Raw genomic sequence first — 24,825 nt, forward strand, 5'->3', positions numbered from 1 at the left:
TAGCTGCTAGTTTAGCATTCTGTAAACGTCATGTGTAAACCATCCCACACTCTCCATAAAAGGCACCCCAATAAGTAACTAATTCCAATTGTACATAAACTGTTTAATAAATGATCAGTCTGCATTTGCAAAAAAAAGTGTACAAAACAAAATAGGAACTATACTGTCGTCCAGATGACTTTTACTGTTGCAGCACATTTTAAAATTCCTCCTACCTACAGTGACCTCTAGTAATATTGGCGCCCTTGGTAAATAAGTGCAAAGAAGCCTGTGAACAATTTTCTTTATTGTTTAACTTTTTGATCTTTTGTTCAAAAAATTCACAAAAACACTCTGCTCTCATGGATATCAAACAATTGCAAACACAACACAGGTTTATCCGAAAAAATATTTTTGTTAAATATATGTGTGCAACAATTATTGGCACACTTTTAGTCAATACTTTGTGCTAGGTCCCTTTGCCAAGATAACAGCTCTGAGTCTTCTCCTATAATGCCTGATGAGATGGAGAATACATGGCAAGGGATCTGAGACCATTCCTCAATGCAGAATCTCTCCAGATCCTTCAAATTTCAAGGTCCACGCTGGTGGACTCTTCTTTTCAGTTCACCCCACAGGTTTTCTATGGGGTTCAGATCAGGGGACTGGGACGGCAGGACCTTGATTTTGTGGTCAGTAAATAATTTTTGTGTTGATTTTGATGTATGTTTTGGATCATGGTCCTGCTGGAAGATACAACCACAGCCCCTTTTAAACTTTCTGGCAGAGGCAGTCAGGTTTCATTTAATATCTGTTGATATTTGATAGAGTCCATGATGCCATGTATCCTAACAAAATGTCCAGGTCCTCTGGCAGAAAAACAGCCCCAAAACATTAAAGGGTCACCGCCATATTTAACCGTGGGCATGAGGTACTTTTCCATATGGCTCCCTCTCTGTGTGCACCGAAAACACCTCTGGCATTTATTGCCAAAAAGCTCTATTTTGGTTTCATCTAACCATAGAACCCAATCGCATTTGAAGTTCCATTGGTGACCACAAGACACAACTAACTCCTGCAATTCTCCAGCTGTGATACTTGGAGATTTTTTGTCCACTAGAACATCCTCCTCACAGTGCGTTGAGACAATATAGACACATGTCCAATTCCAGGGAGATTCATAACATTTCCAGTTGACTGGAACTTCTTAATTATTGCCCTGATGGTGGAAATGGGCATTTTCAATGCTTGTGTTATTTTCTTATAGCCACTTCCCTTTTTGTGAAGCTCAACAACCTTTTGCCACGCATCACAGCTATATTCCGTGGTCTTACCCATTGTTATGAATGACTAAGGGAATTTGGCCTATGTGTTACCTGATATTTATACCCCTGTGAAACAGGAAGTCATGGTTGAACAATTTCCTGTTCAACCAATTAAAAAATTAAAATATCAATGGGAATATACTTCAAATATATTTTTTGGATAAACCTGTGTTGTGTTTTGCAATTGTTTGATATCCATGAGAGCAGAGTATTTTTGTGAATTGTTTTAAACAAAAGATCAAAATGTTCAACAATCAAGACAATTTGTCACAGCCTTCTTTGCTCACATTTACTAAGACTGCCAATTTTAGTGGAGGGCACTATACATCTGATTCTAGCATGAAGTGATGCCAAACTATTTGCTTCAGCAATCTAGTGTCTAGAATGGTGTGATAATTTAGCTGCTCTTTGCTATATTAGCGTTTTAGCTGCAGTGTAGAAGCAAACTTCAGGCACCAGAAACGTCTTGCCTGAACATGTACATTTCATTTTGTTGCTAAACTATTCCACTATTGTTGCTCATTGAAGAAGAAAGACAAAGGCCAGCTCAGACGTAATACATTCAGAAGGATCTAGTTATATAAAACGATAAGGCTTTGTAATATGGCTCTTAGTAGATAAGTTTAAAAGTTCAGTGTTTTCACTGAGCTCAGACGTAACACTGGTTAAGCCTGCCATCATCCCCATAGTATTGACGTCCACAGAGGACCCTGCACATGGCTACATTTTGTTTTCTCAGCACTGGTGTGCATTGCTTAGCTTTGTTTTAACATGTCAAGCTGAGTGGATTAGTCAGTATTAGCCAATAGTGGCCTGAACTGCACCCTTCTGTGTAATCATGGTGACTACAAGCCTGAGGTCTGCCAGTGAGGTACGGGAGAGCCGGAGAGACGCAATGCCACATCACGCTCTACGTCAGCCCAGAGGGAATCCCAGGAACTTTGGGATTGTACTAATACTCTCTGGGTGTTCTGAGTCAACCCAGGTAGCTGTGGCACGGCCGATCACCAAGGAGACGCACACCGGTTGCAAGGGAGTGTGTCTTAGGAAGATAAGCGCTACTATTAAAACGCAGTAAACTTCACAGAGCTGACATCTCCTGCAGTGTTTGATTACACAGGAACTTCACTGGAGCTGTATTAACCCTTTTAATTATCACTGAGAATGTCAATAGTGTTATTGTTCCCCGAGTCTGCAGCATAAGACATGTTTTCAATGTTATATTTTGACTTTGACTTTGAAAAAGAAAAGTGACTGCATTTGAGAAGGTGAATTGCAGTTTGTTTGTTTTTTATTATTGTTATATATTGTTTAAAACGATCAGATGCAAATTAAAACCGATTTATTGATTAATATGATCAATACAAATTATTAATAAAATAATTATTCATCTGATTTGAATGGCATATCTGTCTCACGTATATGGACATCACTGGTGTCCTAATATATCAAAAGAAGAATTATTTTTGATTCATGTGCTCTCAAATAGTGTAGAACAGGTCTGCGTTATCCTGAGTATTTATCACAATTATTCAAAAAGTTTTGTTTAAAAAAAACAAAAAAAAAACATTTTAATACATTTATATTACTTTGACATTTGATCTCATATCCAGTATGAACAGGATACAGCCTCTATTTCTTCAGATGTTTGAATCCTGATTAAAAATAAGCTCCTTAGTCACACAGCGCCTTAGTAGATTTGAATACTAAAACTTAACAATACATATAAGTTATTGAATAACACGTCTACTGTAAATCTTCTTTCCTCTTTGACTCTCTTGCCTCTAGATTTACAGATAAGCTGTTTTGTATGACCGTAATGAAATGTGATGCAGGATATTGTTGTTGCTGACTGGACACTGGTTAAAACAGGATTAACTTGCTTTGTGGTATTATTTATCGCCATATTTATCTCCTAGGGTTTTATTTCATTAATCTGTGGCTTATTTTTTAAAAGCACCATTGGTATAAGCTCCCCAAATGAAATATTTGTTGCATCCACTAATTGTTAGTGTATCATGTCAATAGGAAACCTGGACAAATAGAACTTGGCATAAAACAGGGTCATGAGTTGTTAGCCAGGCTCTGAGGTTGCCTTTTGTGTTTCATATCCAAACACCGCACTGACGCTCCCACATTCCTGGATGACAAACAGGCCTGCAAAGTCATCAGCCCTCAGTCCCCTAGAAAACTTGTGGGTTTAGTTGGAACATTGAGTATGAGGAAAGAATAGCATGAGAGATTTTTTATTTATTATTTTTTTTCCCCCACAAAACACACACGATTTTTTTTCCTGGGAGCTTATGTAAGGAACAAAACACGACAGGACATGCTGTTAATGTTACATGCTGTTAGTTAGTTTCTGTTATTACTTACGTCATCCCCTCACCGGGCTCTCGTCTTTCTCTCTCTTAAAGTTCATAAACCAAAAATGCATCTCGGAAAACCTTAAAGTTTTACCTATGACTGTTACAAATTGCTGACACTGGAATACTCCATGTTAAATGAACATTTCCTTTCATTTTAAATAATAACACATTTTTAATACATGTATTACTAGGCTTAATAATAGTTGTTACTATAATTATAGTTGTTACTTTAGAAACGATAACGTATTAGAACGTGCAAATTAATATAAACCTGATTAGCCTTGTAGTTAGAACTACGGTCAAAGCTGCTGTTATAGAAAATGAGTCATCATCTTCTGACCAAACAGATTCAGAATTCAGCAACACTGTAGTATAATATATTTTGTTTTACATATTTTTTGCTTAGATAGAATATAAAATACTGTAGCTTGTTTAGGTTTATATTCTATCCTGAATGTATCACTGTAGCAAAAAGTATCAAATCCAATAGTACAATATCTATCCGTATTCAACGTGTTAACTCTGTTATCTAATCCAATGTGTTTTCGCAGTTTCGATGTGGACAATGGAACGTCGTCAGGACGCAGCCCGTTGGACCCGATGGCCAGCCCCGGGTCGGGTCTCATCTTGCAGGCCAACTTCGTCCATAGCCAGCGGAGGGAGTCGTTCCTGTATCGCTCCGACAGTGACTATGACCTCTCGCCAAAGTCCATGTCAAGAAACTCCTCCATCGCCAGCGACATGTGAGTGGAAGCATTAAAGAACATCGCTAGCGGGTATAGTGTGTACCATATAGCAGTGGTTCTCAAACTGGCTTCTGGGGAAGCATAACCAGGAAAACTAACTAACATCATATCGAGTTCTTATAGTTATTTTCCTTGAAAGGAATGTGTTTAACTTGATAACTCATAAACAAGTAGTCTATAACATCCTGTGGAAGCTCTATGGCTCCAGGAAATAGCAAACAAGTAAATAATGAGCCTAATATTTGACTAGTTGGATTATGGTAATAAATGATATGCCTGGCTGCAGAAGGTTTGAGAACCTGTGCTTTATAGTGTGATGTGATGTCTAGATTTTCCATTTAAAAACAGTTTTAGAGTGAAAAGACAGTTTAAGACGATGGATCATACATAGCAATTAATGGTAAACATGAATGTACGCTGATTATTGACTGTACTCATTAAAACTTGTTTTGTTCCACTCTGTAGACATGGAGATGACATGATTGTTACCCCTTTTGCACAGGTAGGTTTCCACTACTGTAAAGCACTGCTGTATTAAGGTTTCAGGGTTTTTCCTTTCTCCTTTCTTTTCCCTTTAATCTCCAGTCTGAATTTAGCTTGGAAGTTGCTTCTGAACATTATTAACTGCTGAATATTCCGAATTATTCAAACATTTATGTTGGCTGAATAGCGAATTTGTTACCAACTAGCTTTTTTTAGTTATGCAGTATGCATGTATCTTGACTTGCGTCATGTTTTGTCATGTTCTACCCTTCAGGTCCTGGCTAGCTTAAGAACTGTACGGAATAATTTTTCAGCACTGACAAATGTCCAACAAGAAAGAGCCTCCACCAAGTAAGCAAATCGATCGACAGGTCGATTTAATAAATACTCCCTGATCCTGGAATAATCAGACCTACTGCTTTTTTCTGTGCCGGGATAAACATAATCATCATTCCACTAGGACTTTTGATATTGACTCAATAAATAAATGGGGAAGGAGAAATATTTATAATAAAGTTATGGCTTTGGACCCAGTTCCTCATTGTTAGTGCATAACTCTGCTAAACAAAGCTTCACGAGCCTGCTTTCACTCTATTCTAGCACTTTTTCCAAGTGAACCGATATTTTTACATATTCATAGTGTCCAGTGTAAATGAGTAGCAGCTTAGAGTTTTCCTGTTCTGTGGAAGTTCAGTGGTGCAAAGACTTTTTGTGTTCTGTGCCCCTTACATATTTTTTATTTTTTCCATTAGGAGATCACCCATGTGTAACCCTCCCCCCATCACAAAGACCACATACACAGGTGTAGTATCTTCAGCTATTCTTTTAACATGTTTTAACATGTTTCCTGTGTGCATGCCTGGGTCTGTGTGTATGTATAAGAAGTTTGCAAGACGCATATTGTCTATCTGTTGTCGTGATGAATAGCATGCATGGATTCCTGGCCAGGTTTCCTGAAACTTTAGATCAGGAGGAAGTGTGAGATCACCAGGTTATCAGTACAAATACAGCAGGGCCACACAATGTTTATCACACCTGCATGCCACAGCGCTTATCACAGCGCTTCATGTCACATGCTGCTACAACACTTCACACTTTTCTTCTCTCAGTCCCACTGCATGAACCGTCGTCATTCATCACTGGAAAAACTGAGCGCAGTCCCGCTGCTGGATAAGCACTTCAACACAGTAGCGGGGTTATTATAGTTTAAAAAATGCAGTCTAAAACTTCAGGGGGGAAAAACATTGGTAATCATTCCATTACGTTAATGAATAAAGCATGAAGGGCGTTTTCCTTTTCTTATCCATGGATGGAATAAACACTTGTTAATATAAGTGCTTTATTGGGCTTACTTGGTTTATTTAAACCAATATCAACATTAAAATGTAAAATTTCTACTTACGTAAAAGTACAAAAGTACTTGCTTTTGAATGTACTTGAGTAGCAAATATATTTTAACAATTTATGCAATTCAATGTTCCGTTCTCCTGCACAACATACCTTTATAAGGAGAGAGTTTTCTATTGTTACAAGCACATAGCGAGAGTCAATCAGGGAGTTACTGTAATTGCAGACATTATGCAGGTTTAGCAATTTTTCTTTTTATTAAGAAAAGCTACCATACACAACATCAGTAAGTGTGTGTGTGTGTGTGTGTGTGTGTGTGTGTGTGTGTGTGTGTGTGTGTGTGTGTGTGTGTGAGCTGTAACTACTAAGCACCTCGTAACAGGTGAAGACAAATTATGAATTAAGTATTATTAAAAACGGCGTACCTCAACGTGTTTTCTTAAGTAATATTACATGTTAAAATGCAGTGAGGTAAAAGTTTCCCAAAAATGAAAACACTTTGATACTTGAAAAATGTACTTAAGTACCACCACTTAAAGATTTTTAAGTTCATAGTTTGTAAGGCTAATTAATGTTGTAAATCATGCTAGTTCAGGGAATCTTAGCTATAATTCTATCTTAAGTAATGCATTACCAACACATTTTTGTAAACAAATCTGCTAAATCCAATTAAAATGTAAAACAAAACAAAAAAAATGTAGAATTATTGTACTCATTGTGTAACTGTAACCCTCCCAAAAATGACATATTACTTTACATTTTTGCTTTTCTGCACATTGACATCACTATCAGGAAGGGATTGAGTGTCCATTTCATCAATGAATGCACCATTTTAATGCACTCCGAATAAAGATCAGCCACAAACAGCGAAATAAACTTTCTTGTCAATAAATAAATAAAAATTTGAACTAAAATATGTAGATGTGTATGAAAAAACTAAGTAAAGATACAGTAAAAGCTCATTAGAACTATACTGATTTTCAGATGAAAATGGAAAAATTTTAAAAATCCAATTATTATGGAGTAGTTGTGAGGATTTATGAGAAGGGAAACACTGATTAAAAGTCTAAAGCAGTTTGTGTATTTTGTATGAGACTCACTTACCTAAGTGTTCATATAGAAGTAAAGGGTCACGCCATCAATATGCCCAAAGTAGGTTAAATGTCACAAAGGTTTGCAAGCAATTGTTGAAACAGGTATTACCCATGATATCTGGCAATATTTGATCAACAATTTTCTTTAAAAGCAATAAAAGTGTTTTATTTTAAACCTTGTTACACATGTACGCCTAAAATAACTGCTGTAAAATCTCTCTGACACCAGAAGCCAGACAGAGGCTGTGATAAGAAATGGCTCTCCACTGACTGATGGACTCATCGATTTATGACACACCTGTCATTGTATTGATTAGCATATGTTCCTCAGGCTATTGATAGCACATTTAAAATAGGATACTGGAGTAGAGGTGAGGGCTGTGATGTGGATGAATATGCATCAAGCAGCTCGGGGAAGAGCAACAATCTAATGTCAGCAGTCTCTGCTTATATGAGCACAATAATTAGGTCAGGGGTGTCACACTCCGGGTCCTGCAGTGTCCAGCTGCAGCCCCGCTGAACGATAATATAAAACGCTGGGCTGGGCTGAAAAATCCCTGCTTGGCCTTAAGAAACAAAATTTCTTCTAAAGGATATATATATATATATACACACATATGAGGAGACTTTCTGACCCTAAGATGCAACTAACTTCTGCGTGAGACATTATAGACACACGTCCAATTCCAGGGAGATTCATAACATTTCCAGTTGACTAGAACTTCTTAATTATTGCCCTGATGGTGAAAATGGACATTTTCAATGCTTGTGCTATTTTATTATAGCCACTTCCCATTTTGTGAAGCTCAACAACCTTTTGCCGCACATCACAGCTATATTCCATGGTCTTACCCATTGTTATGAATGACTAAGGGAATTTGGCCTATGTGTTACCTGATATTTATACCCCTGTGAAACAGGAAGTCATGGTTGAACAATTTCCTGTTCCTAGTCACCCAGGTGTACTACCTTTTTTTTTTTTTTTTTTTTTTTTTTTTTTTTAAATATCAATGGGAATATACTTCAAATATTTTTTTCTCATATGAATTCATGGGGTACCAATAATTTTTGCGCACCTATATTTAACTTTTTTTTCAAAAAAATTAACAAAAGGTCAAAAGATCAAAATAACAAAGACAAATTTTCATAGCCTTCTTTGCTCATATTTACCAATGGTGCCAATATTAGTGGAGAGCACTGTATTTTTTATATATTGTGTGTGTGTGTGTGTGTGTGTGTGTGTGTGTGTGTGTGTGTGTGTGTGTACCAATGGTGCCAATATTAGTGGAGAGCACTGTATTTTTTATATATTGTGTGTGTGTGTGTGTGTGTGTGTGTGTGTGTGTGTGTGTGTGTGTGTTGTTCATGCAGTGACAGCATTAAAAATAAGTCAGTTTATTTTCACCAATAAACTTCCACATAACGTAGGAGGGTGTCAGAACACACATTGCAGCTTGCTGCATATGGCACTGCGTAGCCGCAGACCTGTCAGAGTGCCCATGCTGACCCCTGTCCACCTCTGAAAGCACCTACAATGGGCATGTGAGCATCAGAACTGGACCATGACATGACCGCATTATAAATATTTTTTCACTAACATGCGTTCAATTAACATTGACATTTTCTATATCACCAACATTTGGTATAGTTGCTAACATTAGGTGTTTTTGTTAACCATAGTTTGCTAAGTAACTAAACATCCTTATCCCTCTACTTAACATTAGCTGAAACACCACCTTGTAATTAACACTAACTGTATATTACATTAATATATTTTTTTTTTGCTGAAGCAAAAGTTATATTGAGGAATGTTGAACTAGAGATACAGGCAGTCTACAGGACAGTGCAGGCACCGGTTGCAATTTCCCAACAACCCTGCTGGTTTAGTTTGTATCAATCACTAAGCTAATATCAGCTTGCTAACACACAGAAACACTCATTTTAAGTTTGCCAACTTTGTGTCATTTGAAACATAATTATATAACTACAGCATGCCTTATACATTATATGTCAGTCTATTTTCATAAACAGGCTTTCATCCAAAATATTAGCTACCTGACCAGTCCTTATAACTTGGTGTGATGGTTGAAGTTAGTTAACTAGATAACTTTAAATTAACATTAACTAAAGCAGTGTACATTATATATGCATACAGTACACATATGTACTTAGCAAGTGTTAAGTAATTAGCTAACTCGACTATTATCAACTAACAAGTTAACTAAATAAAGCACTAACTTAATAGTTGACAAAAATACAGTATATATAGCAAATGTGTATTTTTGTAAAGATCCATTAGAAAGAAGTGTTTTAGTTTAAGTCGTTAGTGACCTATTATTACTCCGTCTAGACAAAATTCTTAGTTTCCACAATTGTCCTCTTATTCTAAACTCACACAAATAATCATGATAGGTTTGGTTCTAGTATTTGCTCCTTTAGTTTTGCACTAAAGCTACTTATTACATTTTTGTAACAAGAACTGAAAGTCTGTCACCTAAACTCTAGCTCCAGTGCATACACAAAACTTCAGGCACAAAACATGTCTCAGCAAATCGTTTTCAGTTCAGCGGAAATTTGTGTAAATATAATTTTTTAATGAACTATTCCTTCAATTTCTCCTCTAAGCAGGTGTAGCACCAAGAGCTTAGTAATGCTACAGCTAAGGTTATATTGATGAACACTGAGCCAGTAGTATATTCCGAGTCCTCGATCCGGATCGTCGTGATCCAGTCCAGAATATCATAGCAGCCCTGCTGTCCACGGAGCCAGTGGCCTCGCTCGTGCTGGTGTCTGGTGTCGCACTAAGCATGAGAAGAATGCCATTGACGTCAGTGCAGTCCCTTTCAGAGAGTGGCACCCCAGTCCTGCGTAGAGAGAGAGAAGCAGAGTGAGGGAGAGACAAAGAGAAAGAGGAAGGAAGAAGGAAAGAAAGTGACAGGGATAATCCGAGCTTTGTTAGATGAGTGAACATGTGCTTCTTGTGCTTCATGTCTCAGGTTTGCAATCTACACATGCTAACGTGCACTACCGTTGACTAGGAATCTGAATGAAACTGAGTCAAGGATCATTTTAATACAATTTCACTAGGACACATAGATATAGAGTATAAATGGTGTGGATAAGTGCTTTTTGGAGAACAGGGTAGTATCCCAAAGTTTCATTTGAATTGAGCACGTCACGACTTGAATTTCAAATGGATTTAAATGTGTTCTAATAGTCTTCAGAATAATGGACTGATGGCCTAATAAAAATACCCTGCACATGTATTCATTGTACATTGCATTACGTATACGATGCGTCATAATCACTGTACTCCCCAAGGAGGTTATTTAATTAAAGGAGGAAAATACAATTGTAGGTCTCCCTCCAAAGAGGGGCGGACTTAGCACTAGGCAAGGCTAGGCAACAGCCTTAGGCCCCCAGAAGCCAAGGGCCAACTAAAAATGCAAATTATATGTTTAGAATTTGATCAATGCTAGAATGATCAATGCTAAATAACGTATGCTGAAATTTTTAATGTCAGTGTTAAAACACTGAATAGGGCCCCATTCCTATATTTTGCCTAGGGCCCCCAAATCACTGAATCTTCCCTTGCCCCCTATATTAATAAAACTGGGGTGTCTAGTCAATCACATGTACCATGATCCTTTGCAGAATTCCCCCTACTGTAGTTCAAATTTGAAACTGGAACACCTTGTCTCCATTTAGATGCTGTTTCTCTTACTTACTGAATTACGTTTGGTGAAGCTGGGTTCAGTTTTGTAGATAATTATAGAACCAAATCCTGTGCATTGCATGCAGCAAATTCTTTCTCTTGTTCCCTCCTCATTGAATCCTGTATACTCCAAGCCATGGTTTGGCTGCAGCTTGCGCTCTCCTTCCACGGCGCAGCACTGGTAGCCTTCAGGCTCCTGTTTTAGAGGGAAGCTCTGCTCACGTTCAGCTAGCGACGCGCCACGGCCGCCCCCCGCACACACAGGGCATCTGCCGCGCTAGCACACACACACAGCTAACAGACTTTTCTTTTTTTCCCCCTCTCTGGCTCGTTATCCCTTATCACTGCTGGAAGACTAGAGACAGAGAAGAGACGGGTCATCTGTTGGCGTCAGCCCTTCATACACTGTGTGTGCATGCATGTGTATGTCTGTGTGTGTTGCTCAGACATCATGCCTTTAGCCGTTATTCTGGGCTGGTCTGTATGGATGTAAAGCTTGGGGATGTAAAGCAGGAGCTGCTGGGCAGAGATGGGCCTGCTTACAAACAGCACACAACTCCAACACTGGGACACTCGCTCTGCGCTTAACAGCACATTGGACCTTAGATCACTGGATACATCGCTCTGTGTGTGTGAGTGTGTGTGAGTAAGTGTGTATGTGTGTGTGTCCATTTTGCTCTATGTACGTGTGCGGCCCCTTTGTGTATTTTCTTTAGGGATATACTGTTCCCATGAGATTCGACTGCGGCCTGTGGCTTCACGTTGCCACTCGAGGATTACAGTTCTGACTGAGGTTCTGTATATTTTTCCTGGGGAGGGTTTTTTTGGCTCAATTTGGGAGCCTTGACGTTCACCGTGGAGGGTCGTAGCACAGCATGAAGAACCACCCATGCGTCCAGCCGGGACACCCCAACATGGCGCTGTATGGCCGTTTGGGCCCTCTGCTGGGAGCCTCAGCTAGACCACTGAAGGGCCTCAGAACTGACCCTTCACTCCCCTCTCTCCCTGCAGAAGAGGCCTACCAGAAGCTGGCCACCGAGACACTGGAGGAGCTTGACTGGTGCCTAGACCAGCTGGAGACCCTGCAGACCCGGCACTCGGTCAGCGAGATGGCCTCTAACAAGGTAAGACTGGCACCTTTTTGTTTTACTTCAGCTGCGGGTTGATTGGCTCTGGTCATGTTTGTAATGCCACAGAGTGGCCCAGGTGTCATAGAACGGTTCTTGTAAGGTCCGTGAGGTAATCTTTCAGTGTTTGTTTTCATGTCTCTGACTCTGAAGTGCCTCTTTACTCATCAGTATCCCACAGGCCTCAGGTTCAGTGTAAACCTTCATTCAGTCACGTTATCTTTCATGTTTAGTTCTGCGCCTGGTTTGTGACCTTCTTAATGCACTGTCCCTGGTGACACATTTTTGGAGCAGCAACATTACCTGTCAATAACTTCATATCATCAGAGCATATTGTGATTGTTCAAGGCCTGATTGCAGTGTGTGTGTGTGTGTGTGTGTGTGTGTGTGTGTGTGTGTGTTTGCGTCGTGCCGCACCGCATGGTGAAGCTCTCGTTTCAGTAAGCCCAAGTCTTGCTTGGTCTCTGAATGTTTACAAAGATGGAAGCGAAAATCGCTTGTCTGCTGCACTGAGCATGCTCACACTCTCCATCAGGGTCTTAGCACACATGCGGCATGCTAATCAGCCCCAGCCAGTCAGCTGCGCCACAACACCACCGCACAAAATACCAACTCTTGGAGCACGCCACAGATGCTGCACGTACATAGCTGAGGATTTTACAGAAATGGTCACCTGTTTGTGTAAGGGCACCTAGCATTCACGTTTTGTTTCCACTTTGACTGCCTGTTCCTTTCCCTCCATCACGTATCCATGGTAACACAAGGTCTGTCAGCTTGTTTTGTTGCTAGAGCCCACCAGCAGCAGCAGCACAACTCAAATCCACTATACAGTGCCAATATCAGTGTCAGTATTTATTGGTAATGATGGAGGGATGAAGTGTATGTATACACTTCTGGAATTTGATTCTTAGCAATGGACAGTGGAAAAATGTAAGATACAACAGAGTGGATGTTTTGAGGTACTATAAAAAAAAAGTTGTCATTCTTCTTCGGTATCAACTTTATACCGGTCAGGGTTGTTGAGAATCCGGAACTTGTCCGAGGAACGTGAAGCCTGAGGCAGGAATACACCCCAGATGGGATGTCAGGCCATTGAACAGCACCATGGACACACATTCAATTTAGCATAGCTTACTGACCTATTGACATGTTTTGGGGAGGTGGGAAGAAACTGGAGAACATGTGAAACTCCTCACAAAAAGTAACTACAGTTTAGGATTGAACCAGGGACTCTGAAGTTATTAATTATGCCACATTTCAGCATGCCATCTTTTCACTATGCAAGCCTTTCAGTACTTTCATTTTTATCCATCCTTGTGGACACTACTGGCATTTCTGAGGAAAAAACTGTCCTGAGCTATTTAATAGCTTCTACATATTTAGGAGATTACCTCACAAGTTTTGGTACTCAAAAACTGTATTTACAGTTGACTTAAAGATTATTAGCACAGTTATGGGAGTTGAACACCTATAGGAGATTTTGGAGCAATGTGTTACACAACACTGTCCACCACCAACAGCAAAATATAAACTGAGGGAATATAATTGTACATTTGACTTTGAGATCAAAAGATGAATATGAAAGTATAGATCAGAATTTTAGCTTTCATTTCCTTATATGTAGATCTAGATGTGTTAAACAACTTACAACATGGCACCTTTTGTTTGAACTCACCCATTTCAAGTGATTATAAATATTGGACCATGTGACTAACAGGTGGTTCTTGTTCCCCAGGTGTGCCATGTTAGATTGATTGTTTAAATAATTAATAGCTCTGAATATCTATTCTTGGTTTGCATTTGTTGTTAAAAAGGATACACCAACTTGAAAACCAGAGAGCTGTCTATGGGAGAAAAGCAAGCCATTTGAAGCTGAGAAAAGAGAGTAAATTGACCAGATCCATTGCACAAACATTTAGCATAGCCAATACAACAAATAGGAATGTCCTGAAAAAGAAAGAGACCAATGGTGTACTAACAAGAAGACATCGAACAGGTCAGCCAAGGAAAACAACAGCAGTCGATGACAGAAACACTGTGAGAGCTTTGAAGAGAGAGAGAGAGAGAGAGAGAGAGAGAGAGAGAGAGAGAGAGAGAGAGAGAGCTTTATTCAGGGGGAAATTCACAAATTACAGCAGCACAAAGTATACTAAGAGTAATTTAACATTATAAATGACATAAAATACAAACGTAATGTAAGAATAAAGTATAAGAGTCCAATGTGGTAGCATAGTGGGGTGTAAACATTTGTATCTATCAGCAGCAGACTTGAGTGGAATTAAATTCATTAACTCAAGAACAGCAGTCAGTGACATCACCAACAACCTCCACAGATCAGGGGTGAAGGTATCACAATCCACCGTTCAAAGAAGACTTGGAGAGCAGAAATATAGAGGCCATACCACAAGAAAGCCAGATTGGAATTGGCAAAGAAATACAGAGATGACTCAGAAAAGTTCTGGAACCAAGATTAACCTTGATTAACTATACAAGCCCACTGGTCAAGCATGGGGGAGATAGTGTCATGGCTTGGGCTTGTATGGCTGCTCCTGGAATGTGCTCACTAATCATCTTTATTGATGATATAACTCATTATTCTAGCAGCAGAATGAATTCAGAAGCCTACAGAAACATTCTGTCTGCCAATCCAATATAAATGGGAGGAATTCATCATGCAGCAAGACAATGAACCGTAACACTGCCAACACAACAAAGGACTTCATCGGTGGATAAAAGTGGAAGGTTTTAGACTGACCAAGTCAATCACCAGACCTTAACCCCGTTGAGCATACATTTCACTTCCTGAAAAGGAGACTGAAGGAACAAACCTCCAAAAACAAACAAACAACTGAAAGAAGCTGCAGTAAAAGCCTGGAAAAAGGATCACAAAAGAAGAATGCAACAGTTTGGTGACATCAGTGGGTCACCGGCTTGATGCGGTTATTGCAAGCAAGGGATATGTAACCAAATATTAAGTGTACTTTTTTTATGTAATCAGATATTTGTTTGTCTCCATTGTGCAACCTCATATTTATTCTGCACGGAAAGAGATAATGACCAAAGTCAGTGACAGAATTTCTGGAGACTGAGAGCAAATGTAAAAGAATGACAATTTGTTGTTTTAAATATTTCTTAAGGAATATATAAACTTTCATCAAGGAGGGTGTCAATAATTGTGGGTTTGACTGTAGTGTGTGTGTGTGTGTGTGAGAGAGATTCCATGCACATTTCCTGTCAGTGGGAAGTGTTTTGTTATGAAAGTAATATTTCATTGATATCATTACATAAAATCAGTATCTATGGACTTTCAGTTCTTTCTGGGGTTTATTTTTAAATTGATGCCACACATTCAAAATAGAGTTGCTATTTAGATCCCAGTCTACAGGAAAAATCATTTACAGAGAAATCACAGCTAAAATCGGCTCACGTCTTGGGTTTTTTTCTTCTTTTTTCCATTCGCCACTAAGAGTGAGTGTTTTAACACCTTGCAGACATATCGACAATAGAAACAACACACGCGTGTGTCCGCATGAGCCCACACTGCCCGATTATGACTGGCTCATCTGCTCCAGGAAAGCTGTAAATGAGGCAGTGTTCTGCCGCCGTCTCTGAGGGAGCAGAAGTGTGAAACAATCCCACGTCACCCTTTCGGCTCAGCCTCTTCCTCTGTTGTCCTCACTATTGGAAGGAGCTATTCTGGGACCACTGAAAGACCATAGCTGATTATCACAGGATTTACATTCATGGTCATTGCCTTAATTAATAATCGTATCCCACGCATGGTGTTCTAATGGTATTTGAGGGTTAGTTGTCATGTTTTATTTCCTAATATGGGCTTTCAGTGTATCATACATATAATATTCTTACATTATTATGGATATATGGCCAGGACTAATTTGTTCTTCCAAGAAGAACTCGAAATTTCTCCTACAATCCATTAAATCACATCATCTTATTCAGTTATTCATCCTGAAGCATATTGTTCTGTAACTGCAGTGAAACTTTTTTAAAAAATATCTATGGCTATGAGATCGAGGAAGGTAAATCTTTACGTGCTTATGGTTCCTGGGAGTTTAATGGGTTAAAGGTCCAGGTTTGACCCTGAGCTTGGGTTACTGTCTGTGTAGAGTTTTACATGTTCTCCCTTTGTTTCTATGAGTTTCCTCCAGGTTTTCCAGTTTCCTCCTACATCCCAATAACATGCTGGTAGGTGGATTTGCAAATCTAAATTGTCCCTAGGTGTGAATGAATGTGTAGGTGCATGGTGCTTGTGATGGACTGGCATCCGATTCAGGGTGTATTCCCACCTCACGCCCAGCCTTCCCGGGATTAGCTCCGGATCCACCAGGACAAAGGGCTTGCCGAAAATCAATGAATGAATGGCTTTTAAAAAAACAAAAAAAACTTTTTATAGTACCTCAACACATCCACCCTTTTGTATACTACATTCCTCCATCATCCAGAACCAAATTCCAGAAAAAAACCTGTATATTTTTTCATCCATGTCAAATTTCATTATTCATTATTCAATTGCTTATTATTATATTTTTTAAAAATATGTATATATAATTTACACACTCGCACGTGCACACACAATCATGCAGATGCAGGCGAAGAGCTAGAGTTAATCACATGAAACATCAGAATGAAGGAAAAAATGTGATCTCTCTGACAAAATGGTGTAGAAAAACAGACCGCTGTGTGCAGATGTTCTGCAGGCTGAAACACCTTGTTGATAAGAGAGATCAGAGGAGAATGTCAGACCGGTCTGAGCTGACAGGAAGTCTACAGTAACTCAAATAAGCGTGCTTTACAACGGTGGTGAGCAGAAAAGCATCTCAGAACACACAACACATCAAACCTTGAGGTGGATGAGCTACAACAGCAGAAGACCGCATCAGGTTCCACTCTCCTTCCAGCTGAGAATCTGAGGCTAACGTGGGCACAGGCTCACTCATCTCATGCTGAGGTGCTTTTCTGCTCATCGTGGTTATAAAGAGTGATTATATGAGTTACTATATTCTTCCTGGCAACACAAACCGATCTGGTCATTTTCCTCTGACCTTTCTTATCAAGAAGGTGTTTCCACACACAGAACTGTTGCTCACTCAGTGTTTTGTTTTTCGCACCACTTTGCGTAAACTCTAGACTGTTGTGTTATGTGAAAATACCAGGAGATTAGCATTTTATGAAATACTCAACCCAGCCCTTCTGGCACCACGGTTAAAGTCACAGAAATCTTTTTTTCCCCATTCTGATGTTTGACGTGAACATTAACTGAAGCCCTTGACCTGTATCTGCATGATTTTATGCACTGTGCTACTGCCACATGATTGGCTGATTATATAAGTGAGCAGATGTACAGGTGATCTGATTAAAGTGTGTGGGTTTTGTTTTTTTTTCCGGGGGGGGTGTTCGTGCAATTTTCACTTCATAAACAGCTGAAGTATATGATTAGTAAAAGCTAAAAAATACCACTCATGTTGGCACTGTATCATGGATTTGTGTGTTGTGGCGCTCAATTACGTCTTGTGAGCATGTAATTATTTGATTTTGGATTTCAGTTGAAAAAGTAAGGCGGATTTTATAGGATATGGTTTAAGGAATAATGCAACTAATCATAATTTCACACATTGTACGATCATACACTGTATGAAAGTAGAACCTGAATTTAAAAAAAAACTTTTCTATTTTATTATATTTTATTTGATTATATTTTGTACATTGTAAACAGCCTTAAATTCTCTTTTATGTACTTTGTAAGCAGGCATAAGGCCTTCTACATGAACCCACAATCACATAGGATTGGTGTTTAGACAGGAGTATTCTAAACTGTTAATTGAACATCAGAAATGTTTTTGCAAATTCCTAATTGTAGCTTCAAACTTATTCGGACTTTACTAAGACAAACGAGTACGAGTACCGTCTTTAATGCCTTCATGTTATCACAGAATAGAGCAAGTCTCTTTGAACAACGGCAGTATAATAGCTTTTCACATATGCTCTCCGACTCCCCACATGAGCAAGACTTGTGAATCTTCCTCCTCTCACTGAATATTTTATACCCCAGGATGAGACATTACCTACGTTTCAGTCATGTCGTGCTGATTACCTCACTCTGACTGACACACACACACACACACACACACACACACACACACAAATCAGCATCACACAATTGCACAGTCCCCCCACATACAGTACTCTACGTTCGTTTGATTATGAGCAGGTATCATGGGGATTGCTTCAAGCATCTCACTTTGAGCTGCACAGCTCCGGAGAAGGGGGGCAGGGCTGGAGAGACAGATCCCGCCTCTCAGATTTACATAGACCTCAGTTTGGCCAATAAGCTGAAGCAATGTACTCAGCCTGATCCTTGGAGGGTGAGCGGGGGCTGCAGTCTGAGCTGCTCTCACCTGAATGATGTTGGTGTGGAACAGAGCCTTATTTGGAAGCTGTTGATGGAGGGTTTTCTGCCTCTCTGGCATGAGCATCTCTGAGTTCGCTGTGTGCTTAGAAAGATGCTATCGGCTCGCTCGTTTGACCGTTTTATTAGGAATCTGGTCCAGCTCTATATGTGATAAATGAAGGTTACATTGAGCAATGATGTTTGGGATCATTTGGAGAAATGTCTGGACTGTGCTGGCGTTCTAGCATATTGTGGACGTATGATGAGGAATAATGCATTGATCAGATTTTTGTATTATTATGACTTTCATTTCTGCAGCTAATAGCTGTGCTATTTTTATCTGCTATACGGAAAAGCTCGCTTCTCAAAATGCCTGAGGCGAATTACTTGCTTACCGTTTCTTGGGGATACATAAAGGTAAGCTGGTCATTGACATATTGTTTCATAATAAAGGGTGCCTCCATTTTTATTGTCCAATGATTATATAGGGTTGTTCATTGAAAACCTGATGATTGTTTTTATTTCTGCTTTGTATTTACACCATTTTCAAGCAATAGCTGACCTTTACACGGTGTGAACATTTCTTAGCAAATGGACCAATAGAAATGAACGACAGTAAAATCTTGTTCGTTAGCCATCAGACGTTCGATCTGTAAGGTCGTGACTTAAACATGTTCATGTTATCACTGATGCACAAAGCAATCCATTGTGTTGCTACTAATTAAAATTCACTAGAGTACAGATGAAAACTCCAGTATTCACACTGACATAAAGAATGAGTATGAAAAGAGTATAAAAGGCAGACCCCCCCCCAGATTGCGCAATTACTGACACATGGCCTGGTTAAATTCCCCAAGAAACATTGCATCTCCATTTAAAAGTGTATAATAATGTATTGATGATTCCTTTATAAGATATATATTACATCGGATGTGTTAATCGATTGCTTTATTGATGGAAGAATTTAGTGAGCTGGTTGTTATGTATGTAGGGATGTGGCAGTATGACCTCATTAACTACTCAAAATTATTCAGGGAAGGTATGCACTAGTTATAAGAGTAAGGAATGTGAGTCTGGACCCATCGTTATACCCTGAGCGTTTAAGATGTTTAGAATGAGGGCTCCTGTAAATTACCACATTCGAGATAGAAGCTTTTCTTCTGACATCGAGAAACCGATGTACTGTCGGACCCATATGGTCAGATACATACATAGACTGAGAAGGATAGAAAGAGCGACATGGATGGATGTGTAAATGAGCTGATTTACTGATTGAAGAATTTATTGAGCCGGTGGTTATAAATGTGGGGATGTAGATGACCTGTTTCATAAGAATATTACTGAAAAACTACTCAACATTATTCAGTGAAACTAATAGGAAAGGTTAAGGAATGTAAGTCTGGATTTATCATAAGTCATAAGACCCGGAGAGTTTAAGGGGTTAATGAAGGGGTTATTTTTTCCTTTCCTACGAATGACTACATTAGAGATGGAAGATTTCCTTCCAAACAGATGTATTGTCAGAATTTGTAGCTTCAACATAAACAAAGAAGAGAGAGATACATGGATGTTTCACTGAAGAATTTTGCAAGGAGTCTTGATCCAACGTCAGGCCCTGAGAGTTTAAAGCGATAAGAATACATTTTCCCCCCTTATCCTGTAAATCAGTACCTCTGAGAGGTACTCTCAGAACCATATGGTCACATACACACATAAATAGCTTATTTATACGTCCTTTCATCTCTCTCTCTCTCGCGCTCTCTCTCTCTGAGTCGTTGATTGATGAATTTAGTGAAGAGACTTGACCCACCAAATGGCCCTGATAGTTTAAATGCTTAAGAATGAAGGGTTCCCCCCCTTTTCCTATAAATTAGCACCTCTGAGATACAAGCCTTTCTTATGGCACGGAAACAGACATCATTTAAAGACCTATTGGTCAGATAAACACACAAATAAAAATGCTGTGTAAATGAACTGGTTTATTGGATTGTTGAATTTAGTGAGGAGTCTTGACCCAGCATTAGGCCCTGAGAGTCTGAAGGGATTTAGATTTTGGTGAAGGTCTTTTTCTATAAATTAGCACGTTAGACATGCAGGGGTTTCTTATGACCGTATACTACATAGGGATAGCTATGAACTCAGAGAGAGAGCGAGAGGAGAGAGATGCACGGATGTGATTTATTGATTGATGGAGTTAGTGAGCTTGCTGGATGTATGTAGGGTTGTGAGTGTATGACCTCTTTGTATTGCTTCTCTCGCAACTGCTGTTGTTTCTCAGATAATGACTCTAAATGTACAGCCAAATGTTGTTGTTTATCTTGCTAGCGTCTAGCTGAATCCTCGCTGCTGCCATTTCCATGTCTCACTTCCCACACAGTTTTTCGATGTCTTGTAAATCTTTTGTAATGGTTCTCATTCCTCTGTGCCTAAAAATGATTTGACTCTGTCTGTCATCCTGCATAGTGTCAGGTTCTTGTTTTCCTGTATTGCTGCCCATGTAGTCTTGCATTGCTGCCCGTGTTTTTCGAGGCCTCCTACCCCGTGACTGAGTGTGTCACTGTGACCTCGTTTTTCAAAGTGTGAGATAGTGCGGATTCTGTCTTCATGTGTTATGGCTCATCTGAGAAACTCAGCCTTGAGTTTCCAGACCATCCGAATGCCAAACAGACTTTGAAAATAAGAATGCAAGGAGATTATAAGGGATTTTGTTTTGGTCTTTATCTTGTTTTGGGTGGACGAGGAGCACAAATACCTGTACATGAGATTTTATAAGATGTCCGTTTTATTTATATCAATTTACATGTGACTTTTCACCAACAATCTAAATGTTTTCTGCTTATTGGAAATGCTTAGAAAAATTCTGTATTCTGCCAAAGTTTAACTCGTATATGCATACATGTGCCTTTGCAGTTCAAGAGGATGTTGAACCGAGAGCTGACCCACCTGTCTGAAATGAGCCGCTCTGGAAACCAGGTGTCTGAGTATATCTCCAGTACATTTTTAGGTAAGTGGTAACAAGAATCATAAACATGTTTCATAACCTTGTCATAATGTCATGAGCCATGGCTGTAGTTTAAATTGTACGGCAAGCAGAGATGAGCTTCAATGCTGTAACGTTGTTAGAAATATAAACTGTAGAATAGCATATAGTTTCCTACTGCTTTATAGAGAATTACGTTTTATTAAAAAAAATCATTCCGTTAGTTAGCAAGGAACCAGCTGATTGCTGCGTTTCATCATTAAAGTAAATTGTTGATTTTGCTGGTGTAAATGCTTTATCATGTGTCTTAGCTAGAAAATAATCAGTAGATATTTATACTTTTCGTGCCATAACTGGCAAACAAGGAATTGAAATCTGAACGTGGTGATTATTAAATCCATAATTACACATCTGATTAGTTGACCCTTTAATATCCAAAAGTTGACATGGAATATGATAATACATGAATGCAATCTCCAGCGCTTTGAGAAGCTGCTTTTAAAGGCGCTTTATAAAAGAAAGTTTATTATTACTTTTGCTCTACTTTTACACTTGTTTGGGTGTGTTTTGCGTGCCTTGGCAGACAAGCAGCATGAAGTGGAAATGCCGTCTCCACAGTCACAGAAGGACAAGGAGAAGAAGAAGCGGCCGATGTCCCAGATCAGTGGCGTGAAGAAGCTCACTCACAGTTCCAGCCTGACCAATTCAAACATCCCTCGCTTCGGAGTCAAGACGGACACTGAGGAAGCACTGGCCAAGGTGTGTGTGTGTGTGTGTGTGTGTGTGTGTGTGTCACTGGACAGAGAAATGTTGAACGCAGTGGCTGTATGAAAGCATGATATCATACTTTGGACTGGAACAAGTGCTCACTTTTCTTTATCAAAAATGTCTAACAAATTCAGCTAGCTTCATTTAAAAAATGTCCGTTTTTTTTTTTGTCTTGTTTTGTTCTTATGCTATTAAATCTGTTTGGGAAATGATGGCTAATCCCAGGTGTGTCATGTACTGCAAGGATTTGATGAAATGTACATTATCATCAAGAGAACAGCAGATACTCTCACTGGTTATTTCTTAAAACATCACTTTTGTTTTGTTTTGTTTTTTTCCATTTCAGGAGCTTGAAGATGTGAACAAATGGGGCCTTAATGTTTTCAAAGTCACAGAGTTCTCTTGCAACAGACCTTTAACAGTTATGATGCACACAATATTCCAGGTGTGAAAATTTTTTTTGTTAAGTTTGCACGACTTTCCCAGTTGGCATTAGTGATGATCATTTTTTCTGTTCCCGTTTCTGTTGGATTTTTTCGTGTGTCTTCATGCCGTTTGTTTCCCCCCTATCTGCTACCTTATAGGAAAGAGACTTATTAAAGACGTTTAAGATTCCACTCGACACTTTTATAACGTATCTGATGACGTTAGAAGACCATTACCATAGCGATGTTGCCTACCACAACAACATCCACGCTGCCGATGTGACTCAGTCCACTCATGTGTTGCTCTCCAGCCCTGCTCTCGAGGTACCACACATCACTCTCCAGTTTTAGGATCTGCCCTGCTTCAGTTCATCTGATTTAACATACCAACTTAGAAAAACTTTAATTCCATCAAGAGCTTTGGAAGCTGAGATTCACTCACTGTGTGTCCAGCAGCATTTAGTCACTAAGTTCTTAAAATCATGAGAGTTTGAACGAATGTAATTTGAATAAATCTATATCTTCTCTGGAATTTAGCTCAGCAATTGGGTTATTTAGCACACGTATACTGCTAAACTGATATCTTGTGTTTTCTGCCTAATTGCATGCATACAAAATTTATCAGATGATTCCAGGAAACAGCTCGTCTCTGTGAAAACAGCGACCTCTCTCGCAGGATATCGTTATGTATCGTTTGCAACTATAAAAACTCCCAGATAAATCTTTCCACACAAAGTGGCACGAGTGCAGTCCGTTATCAGCCAGCGACAAACAGCTCCAGTTCAAACAGCCAGCAAGAAATATAACTCATAACGGATTAAAATGATATGAAATAGTGTAGCGTTTATTACCATTATTATTCCAATCAGTCAATAAAATAGTTGCTGCTGTAACCATAAACGCTGCCCTGTGCTCATCCTAGGACTCTTATCCTAGGACAATATGACCATATCATTCTGAAGATCCTTTCAACACACTTAATACTGTTGTAATGACTTTATAGTATACAGCTGTAGAACAGTAATGATTTTGATTTGCACTATAAAATGTTACCCAGAACATGAAGGAATCGTTTGGCTAGAAATCTACATCCAGATTTCTGTAAAGCTGTTTTGTTATCATTTCTATTATTAAAGCACTATACAAATAAAACAAATGAATTACGCTACAGGGAAATGCAGTTACGCTAATAAATTGGCTACTGAAGAAATCAGGCTGTTAACTAGCTCATGTGAAACCCCTCGAGTGATTTCCCGTTATCAGATTACTTAAGTGCATGTAAATGAGTTTTTCAAATTTACTGCCAAATAAGGTGTTTTGTTGTTGTTGTTGTTGTTGTTGTTGCAGGTGTCAGATATTTCTGTGCATGTAAACACACTGAGTATTTGGTTAAATAGTTTCATTATACGAGGCATTGTAATTACACATTAGTGCACTGATTATCTGCTGATTGCTTTTCTGTCTTTTAGACTTCAAAACCAGATTGTGTTGTGTTCCTTGTATTTTTTGTTATCTAAGCCGAGTAAATGAACTCTTTTTTTTTCTTCTTCTTCTTCTCCTTCTTCTCCTCTCTCTGTTCCGTTCAATAGGCTGTTTTCACAGATTTAGAGATTCTTGCTGCCATATTTGCCAGCGCGATACACGATGTCGATCATCCTGGCGTCTCCAACCAGTTCCTCATTAACACTAGTAAGTCGTGTGCTCTCCCCTGCCAGCAGCACAGCACATCAAGCTGGCAGAGTGAGAACGGGCTTATCAGTCAAGATATTGTCACCATGACCCATTATCTATTTATGTCTTTGCCTCTGTCCTCTAAAAATAAACCTGGTATGGACTCCAAGCTGCCACTCTTAGAATAACTACTCTAATTTTGCACTTCTTTGAAATGTTCTGTGGGGTTTTTTTTGGACATCTGACACAAATAGATTTTGTGAATTATCATAGAAGCTCAGGTAGTGTATAGTTGAGGTTGTTTCATGTGCGCCAGGTGTGCGGGTCAGTGAAACAGCTATCCGTGCATGTGACTGTGGACGGCAAAGCCACGCTCACATGCCATGC

General features: G+C 39.2%; 1 protein-coding gene across 8 annotated transcripts in view; it reads left to right on the forward strand.

Annotated features, from left to right (window-relative positions):
* Positions 1-24,825, forward strand: part of pde4d (phosphodiesterase 4D, cAMP-specific) — a 200,669-nt gene that overhangs the window by 166,761 nt on the left and 9,083 nt on the right. For 7 of the 8 annotated variants that reach the window (XM_053680374.1, XM_017467927.3, XM_017467926.3 and 4 more), the window contains 10 exons: positions 4,225-4,416; positions 4,885-4,921; positions 5,177-5,253; positions 5,655-5,704; positions 12,070-12,182; positions 21,505-21,598; positions 22,158-22,333; positions 22,689-22,787; positions 22,927-23,091; positions 24,357-24,456. In XM_053680374.1, coding sequence (XP_053536349.1) covers positions 4,225-4,416; positions 4,885-4,921; positions 5,177-5,253; positions 5,655-5,704; positions 12,070-12,182; positions 21,505-21,598; positions 22,158-22,333; positions 22,689-22,787; positions 22,927-23,091; positions 24,357-24,456 — 1,103 coding nt within the window. Of the gene's footprint in view, positions 1-337; positions 2,441-4,224; positions 4,417-4,884; positions 4,922-5,176; positions 5,254-5,654; positions 5,705-12,069; positions 12,183-21,504; positions 21,599-22,157; positions 22,334-22,688; positions 22,788-22,926; positions 23,092-24,356; positions 24,457-24,825 lie in introns of those variants that run through there. The other variant, XM_017467933.3, reaches the window with a different exon arrangement.

The sequence above is a fragment of the Ictalurus punctatus genome, chromosome 5, assembly GCF_001660625.3.
Source record: "Ictalurus punctatus breed USDA103 chromosome 5, Coco_2.0, whole genome shotgun sequence".
Lineage (NCBI taxonomy): Eukaryota > Metazoa > Chordata > Actinopteri > Siluriformes > Ictaluridae > Ictalurus > Ictalurus punctatus.